The following is a 7,805-nucleotide window of genomic DNA, read 5'->3' as shown; positions in this document are numbered from 1 at the left end:
AGCCAAGCCGCCAATTGTAAGTTCATTTCTGTACTGAAAGAGTAATACCTATTGAAGTGCCTGTAATACTATCTGTAATACTTATCGTTAATACAATTGTAAACAAATTGTCTAAATTTTAACATATAGGCAAATGACAAGGTGCCTGTACAAGAACATCAATAAGCGGTAACAGCTTATTAACGTCCTGTAATTTACGTAAATACTGGTGGTAACTTATTGTTACACTTGAAAAGTAAGGTGACTTCGAATAATTGGGTATTCACCTGACCCAAATTGTTGTTGGAGTACAGGTCATGATCGAATCAAATTAAACAATTATTTCATCCACACACTATACATTTGACTAAACGTTGAGTCTATCGTCTCGTTAATAGGTGGTTGCCATGCCTTCATCTACTCACCCATGAGTACTATCCCGTGGAGAACAACATGAAATGACATAGCAAGCAGTTGGTCGTGTTGTCAGAAGAAACCATTTACTATGCATGGTCTTAAATAGGTGCTCTGTTAAAATTTCTACCTCTTTTTTTCTCCCACCTAATTCTTTATCAGTAGATCCTTCCTTTCATCCAACCAAAAAGCAGTAGGTATTAGCGTAGTCATGCAATCCACAAACGAAGGGTCTCATACAAGCTCACCATCAAATGTTCGGCAAAAAAGACGGAAAGTATCATTGGATCCAACGAATGCCATAAGCAAGTATGAAACACCAGATGGGAGGATTTTATATGGTACCAAACGCGAGTTCAGGAACGCTCCACTTAACACCAACAATTCTCTGGGACTAGCTGGTCACATTTTTAAAAATACCGTCAGCGATCATCTACCGTCTGGCCATTTCGTTATTGACCATGAACCCATATGGGAGCCAGTTCGTGAGCGAAGAATGGAATTAGAGGTATTTTGTCGCTGGCATGGCATCCGAATCCCCAGAACAAGGTCAGCGGATCTTGTTATAGAACCACAAGCCAATGATGCAAGTGTATTACACAGACTACAGCGAGAAGTTATGCAGATGGAACGTAGGCTTCACAGGTTCCACGAGATCCAGGCCGTAAAAAGACATGGTATGGTTCAACACATTTTAGCAGATCCCATGCTTATATCGGACCCGGACCTATCTGACTTTACTGAATCAAGCGACGATGACTTTCAAAGGTACATACCCCACTGTTTAATGCATGACGGCGTTCCCAGGTGTTGTATGGGATATAACTGATAACAAGGGATGTAGTCCAATGTTCATCGGGGTAGCGATAAAACTATACTCATTATAATCTCTACTCAAACAAATTGCTTAACATATTTGGATATTAATCATGCCTGTTAAACAGTCGTAACTAGTTGTAACGTAACAGTAACATATCCCTTACTGGTTGTAACCCATTTTGTACTGTTCGTTCTTCCTTTTTGTGACATTGTAAACTTTCGTTTTAACGTTACAAATTAATTCTCCAAGGAATCATTTTCTTATGCGCACCTATTACCAACATGTGGTCGTGACCTGGTTTGACCATAATTCAATTAACCTAAAAACTTGTAATACCAATTGATGTGTCTGTGATACATCATGTCAATGGGGCGCTAAATTCGTCAATCGATACAAAACAAATGGCCTAAATGATAATGTTTTAATAAAAATAGCCCAATAATAATTCGAATTTAGCATCGTAACAAAATCAAGACAATTTATACTTTAGACTGTGTTATCTTATACATCGTACCTTTGCCGGTGCGATCTATGCCAATAATTATGGCCATTAAGGTATGCAATTGAATGTAGTAGAATGGTATACATATCACGCCAGCCATTCAACTGTTATGGTCGATTTAGTGAAAAATATCCGATCACAAAAAACACGTTCAATTCTATTGTAAAATTGTTACTTCAATTTTCTACCAACTTTATAATTTCCTAACAATTTTATATAACCCAATACAAACTATTGATGATTACTACCACTAGATGTGATTACAATTGTAATCCACTTGTCTAAATTTGAAAAGAGTGAAATATCAATGCTGCCTGTACAACCTCGTCAATAAGTTGTAACACCCTACTAACTGCTTGTAACACGTACATATGCAGTATTCCTAAGTTGGGATAACCACTCTAATGTCTCGTTCGCAAAATATAGTTACACATCATTCATCAATCTCATTCTCGGGGGCGGCGACGTCAGCGCGAAGTTGCAATCCCTGGGTGTTATTTCTTCCCTGAAATGCGTAACGATAGTAAATCAGCAATATTATTAATGAACCATACGATTAATGATATACGATATCCAAGTCTCCAATTAACAACAGTACACAAATATGTGCTGTAACGATAAAAGTTTATCACCTGGGGTGAAGGTGCAAATACATGATATGCATCAACATCACAGTGTGTTAAAAGTGCTGCACGCTCCTCCTACATTACATAGTATAAGTAATCGACTGTCAACAAATCATTACCAATCCCTATATTGCTCACTTAAAAAGTTAAATTGGACTAGACATTATAATAAAAATGATATATCAGACCATTAAGACATCTCTTACAGAGTTATACTTGGAAAAAATAGAAAATCTGGGATGCATCCATTCTGTAGGGACACTTCTAGGAGGCCCCTGATTAGCCAAACGGTGACCCTTCGAATAATAAAAAATAATATGTTATTAAAGCGAGCATACGTTAACTACATAATTTGCATGATTTGACAGCTTTCAGGTGCCCACCATTACAATACTATAAAAAAAGGGTTAATATCAGAAACCTCCCTTGAGATTTCTTCTAATCACACCTAGAATCCTTCATATTTTCGAAATCACATTTAGCACCCCTGGAATGACAACTTTGGTATCATTGTCCGCCGAGTCATTATTTTTGTTCCACTGTTACCCGCAATGGTGAACTCTATTTATGTAGACTTAATTTCGGAAACCTCCCTTGAGGTTTTCCCTAAATTATGTAAAATTATTATGTAATTATGTAATATTTTTTGTACAAAGTGTAATTCTAATTGAACTATGTGTAAAATTTATCAACACAAATACGATTATTACATATTGGACTCATATGTACACTAACAACTTATCAGACTTCTATTGTAACGATGTACAAGAAATTTACATAAAATTACAAAATGTTCAAAAAATGTTACACGATTTAGGGATGGTTGATCTAACAATTGTTCCTATCCCACTCCCTAATATTAAATAGCTATAGAGTTTCCAGTGATGTTGACTTTTGGCAATGGGCATAGTGCCATTGTCAAAATTGCAATTTCTAAGTGAATAATAACATAATCTAAAAGATGTTTAAAGATGATGGGAATTCATGAGTATATAGCATTAGCAATCCATTTTTACTTGATAATAGGGCATCGCAATATTAATAACTTACAAACTCCATTCGATTAGGATGCACAAAAAGCTATTTATACGATTCCATTTTCATAAAAATGGAAGAGCAAGTTTATTTACAACTACAATCACATATTGAAACTATTGCTGCCATTATTAGAATCCATAGTCACATTTTTTTTATCACCGTTCAGATCAATGTAACATTTTTTAAACAATGTGTAACTTTATGTGAATTATTTGTAAAACTTAATAACAGAAACACAATCTATTATAAAGATGTACAACAAGCTTACATAAAATTACAAAATGTTCAAAACATGTTACACTGCTTAAGAACGATTTTGTAGTGTTACAAAAGTTGGAGGGATGTGAGTTACATAAATAGAGTTCACAAGGAGGGTAAAAGTGGAACAAAAATAATGAGGGGCTGATAATGATACCAAAGTTGTCATTTCAGGGGTGCTAAGTGTGATTTCGAAAACATGAGGGGTTCTAGGTGTGATTAGAAGAAACCTCAAGGGAGGTTTCTGATACTAACCCTAAAAAAAAGGTAGCTCTACTACACGAATAAGAAGGTCTTTATTTTAACTACTAAATATATACATACCGTTTCACTTTCATCGATATTCGGAGCAATAGCGTTTGGAGGGCCATTCACTGTCTGGCTCATTGAATGCGTCTACGAGTTTCGTATGGACCAAATCATTGTATAAGACAGTCAAAATAGGTATATCAGGAGGGATGACAGCCGTAACAACATTATCACACAATGTAAGATCAATGTAACTATTGATGCTGTTAGAAACATCCAAATAAAAGCAACGGTCATGTCCGTTTTATACTAACCGAAACAGAGTCAGTAGATGAACGACATCCCATAAACATGTATTCCTCAATTGAAACCGATGTCGGCTCCGATTCTGAGGCCTACAGTATTGACACGGCAATAATATTATTTCATCATGAATGATACCTAAACTTTAGTTAATAGCATAACGATAACTTAGTTTTAGCATAAATGTTCCCCGAGTACCAAAATTTGATCCATACCGTAGTCTGTGTAGTCCTTGATAATCTAGATTTTCTTTTTACTCTGTCAAATTTATCGATCCAACTTCGCATCACTCTACTTTTCTTCCCACCACCTCGTTTTTTAATGCCTCTTGCGACTACTGCCTCCCCCATTTCATTCACAATTTCAATTTTATCCCGTTCCTCCATATTCAGATTTTTTTGATTTTGCAAAGGTTGTTCTTCACTTTCTGAGAGGAGGAGCTCAACTCTCTTTGCCAAATCGGATATGACAGTGATTGCTACTTTGCTGGTGTCCTCCGACATTGCTGCTCGAGTTGCGACCTTAATCATGGCTGGAGCGAGCTCCCGATAACGAGTTGAAATCATTATTTTAGGATCAGCCACAACTTCCCGTCTTCGCCGATCAAAACAGTCTCCAGCCCGAGCTCTTTTTGTCCATCGCCTCTTAATGTATTCAGGAGGAATTATTTTTATGCCCACAGTATCAAACACCTTCAACGCGTGCCCACATAAAATGCCTTCATTCTCGTATTTTTTGCAACTACAACGTACACTTAGATCATTCCGATTGAATACCACTATTCTTTCAGGTCCTCCATCATACCTCATGACCGCAAACTCCACAATCATCGCTGCATCTTGCTGTCTCAATATAACCATAGCTGTTGACTCGCCATATTCATTTTGGAATGCAACAAATACGGTTGGTGAATACGTCTCTGATGCATGCACGAGCATAGGTGTTTGCCTTAACCCGACCATGGGGAGCTTTTGCCTCATTTCATATTCTGCGATCAGTTCATTATGTCTCTTTTCATCAACCACCCGATTGAAATGTCTAAAGAACTGCACAAGGTCATGATCCAGTTTCAAATGATTTTTAATTGCTGCATTTAGGCTTTCGCTGAGTTGGGTGCTTCGCATTCCAGCGGTCCATCTTTCTTTCATCATGCACCTTGCCCATTTATCACGAATTCTATACAATCCGGAGAGCCATTCATTATTTTCAAGATCGTGTTTCTTCACCATCGCCTCCCACACCCTATTGAATTGTTCCACTTCTTCAAACTCATACATGCATGCACCAAACATGTATGGAAGATCACTATTTTCCTTGTAGTGATTGCCAAGATGTTTCATAAAATTACGCCTTATGTGAAACGTACATAGACCGTGAAATGTTTCAGGCATAACAACTGAAAGAGCGGCTGCCATAGCATGATCTTGGTCGGTTAGTATGGTACTTGGACGCTTTCCGCACATTGCTTCTAGAAATGTACCAAACACCCATTTGAAAGAATCTATAGTCTCATCATACATAAGGGCAGCACCGAATATCACAATTTGCCTATGTTGGTTAAAACCCACAAACACTCCAAGTGGCCGGTATTCTTTATTTGTTTTGTAGGTTGTATCGAATGTGACTACGTCTCCAAAAAATTTGTAGTCAATTAACATTCCTGCATCAGCCCAAAAGATATTCGTTATCTGCTCTTCACAGTCCAACTGTACGGCATGAAAAAATGATGGATTCTCGAGTGTTTGCTCTTGAAAATAATTCAGCATGCTACCTGCTTCTCCATATTTCAAACTCCTTTCCCGTCGAGTACGAAGATATCGTTTCAGGTCTTCCCGAGTATATCCCACATTTCCCATCCCACCTGCCTCCTTTCCCATAAGTTCATGACTCTGTTTCAATGAAAGCCCAGCGTCCTCGCTTATTTCAGCTTGGAATCCTTGAGCCTCGCTCACTTTTCTTTGTGATGGCATCATGTGCGCACATTGAACAATGTGCAACTCATGGTTATGCTCTAAGACAATGTCATGCACACGGTACTTCATTGTTCCTCTAAACAACACGATAACCATTTTAGCTCCACACCCTGTTTTCGTCGGCGCTCGTGTCCTCTTTGGCATCACATCACCTTCGTACTTGCGCTTTACACCTTCCTTGCAGCAACTATATCTCCTAGACGTGGTCACGCCGTCTTTGTCTTTATTCAGATAGTCTTTACGTACACTAAAACCCATTTTAAAGGCATATTTGTTGTAAAACTGGTACGCATCCTCTTCGCTGTTGAACTCCATTCCTAATTCAGGGGTCCCATCTTCTGCCAATTTGCTGCAATCCATTACTTCTGATCCTGTCAATTATGCATCAAACACCCTAATTTGCAACACTTCATGAACAGTATGTACATAAACGACAACATATATGTATATTACCATTCATATTGTGTTATGAATCATACATTACTCATATACCAAATTCTATTATTACGCTATCAATATGATTAATGATTCACATCACCTTACTTTTACTCTAAGACAATCTGTGTACAAATACAACTCCATGTACACTAACTTATACGGATTGTAATGTATTGGTCACACGATGTAAGTCTATTTTAACTGTATGTACATCCACGCTGGTGATTATATTTTGATTCTAAATTCTTTAGCTCACTGGACCTTATGTCATTCGTTAATGACAACCGCATAAAATAGACTAAATAGTCTTTGTCTTTATTTAAATAGTCTTTGCGTACACTAAATCCCATTTTAAAGGCATATTTGTTGTAAAACTTGTACGCATCCTCTTCCATGTTGAACTCCATTCCTAACTCATGAGTCCCATCTTCTGCCAATTTCTCTACAATTCATTACTTCTGCTCCTACCAATTATGCATCCAACACCATAATTTACAATAGTTCATGAATAGTATGTATGTAAACGACAACATAAGTGTGTATTACCGTTTACAATATGTTATGTTACACACATTACTCGTAAACCAAATTCTATTAATACTCCCATTGATATGATTAATGATTCACATCACTTTACTTTTACTCTAGTACAATGGCATTATCTATGTACAAATATAACTCCATGTATACTAAGTTATACGGACTGTAATGTATTTTTCACTCCATGTAAGTCTATTTTAACTATATGTACATCCACTCTGGTGATTATATTTAGGTTCTAGGTACTTTGTTTCATTGGACGTTATGTAATTCGTTACTGACAATCGCCTAAGCCAATTCCTGTGCATTTTCTACTATTTCTACATTTTCAGGGCCAAACAAGCATTTTTTACTCATTCTAATACATTTCTTACATCATGTAATTTACTTACAAAACTAGGTACATCTATTTATTATTCACATATATCTTTTCCTCTGCTTTTCCTAGGTCAAACCCCAGACCTCCATTTTATACACACTGCATACTCAACAGAGGGGCAAACTAAGATTGCGTGATGACCATGGACCAATACTAGTGGATGCACAAAGATTGTAATAGGGTGGTTATAACCTGTAACTTATCTACAACAGCATGTACATTCATTCACTTGTTAAATAGTTCATCACTGCAAAACTGCACGCTCACACACACACATACAGTACAC

The 7,805-nt window shown here is 37.1% G+C and overlaps 1 protein-coding gene across 1 annotated transcript; it reads right to left on the bottom strand.

Moving 5' to 3' along the window:
* Positions 1 to 2,148: 2,148 nt before the first annotated feature.
* Positions 2,149 to 6,522, bottom strand: LOC113759911 (protein FAR1-RELATED SEQUENCE 5-like). The gene is made up of 6 exons (XM_027302489.1): positions 4,405 to 6,522; positions 4,201 to 4,281; positions 3,962 to 4,033; positions 2,530 to 2,637; positions 2,348 to 2,416; positions 2,149 to 2,220 (listed from the first exon to the last, which is right to left on the bottom strand). The coding sequence occupies exons 1-6, from the start codon at positions 6,520 to 6,522 to the stop codon at positions 2,149 to 2,151; spliced, it is 2,520 nt and encodes an 839-aa protein (XP_027158290.1).
* Between the last annotated feature and the right edge of the window lie 1,283 nt (positions 6,523 to 7,805).

The sequence above is a fragment of the Coffea eugenioides genome, chromosome 2 (assembly GCF_003713205.1).
Source record: "Coffea eugenioides isolate CCC68of chromosome 2, Ceug_1.0, whole genome shotgun sequence".
Classification (NCBI taxonomy): Eukaryota; Viridiplantae; Streptophyta; class Magnoliopsida; order Gentianales; family Rubiaceae; genus Coffea; species Coffea eugenioides.
Note: the sequence above shows the minus strand (reverse complement) of the source record. Positions and strands in the feature narration are given on the sequence as shown.

Bases quoted from the DNA above. Each gene is read 5' to 3' on its own strand.
- LOC113759911 (XM_027302489.1), bottom strand. From the start codon at position 6,522: ATGGATTGCAGCAAATTGGCAGAAGATGGGACCCCTGAATTAGGAATG. The intron at 4,034-4,200 runs GTTAGTATAAAA...CGAAACTCGTAG, and splicing joins CATCTACTGACTCTGTTTCG to ACGCATTCAATGAGCCAGAC. The intron at 2,221-2,347 runs GTGATAAACTTT...TACGCATTTCAG, and splicing joins TATTTGCACCTTCACCCCAG to GGAAGAAATAACACCCAGGG.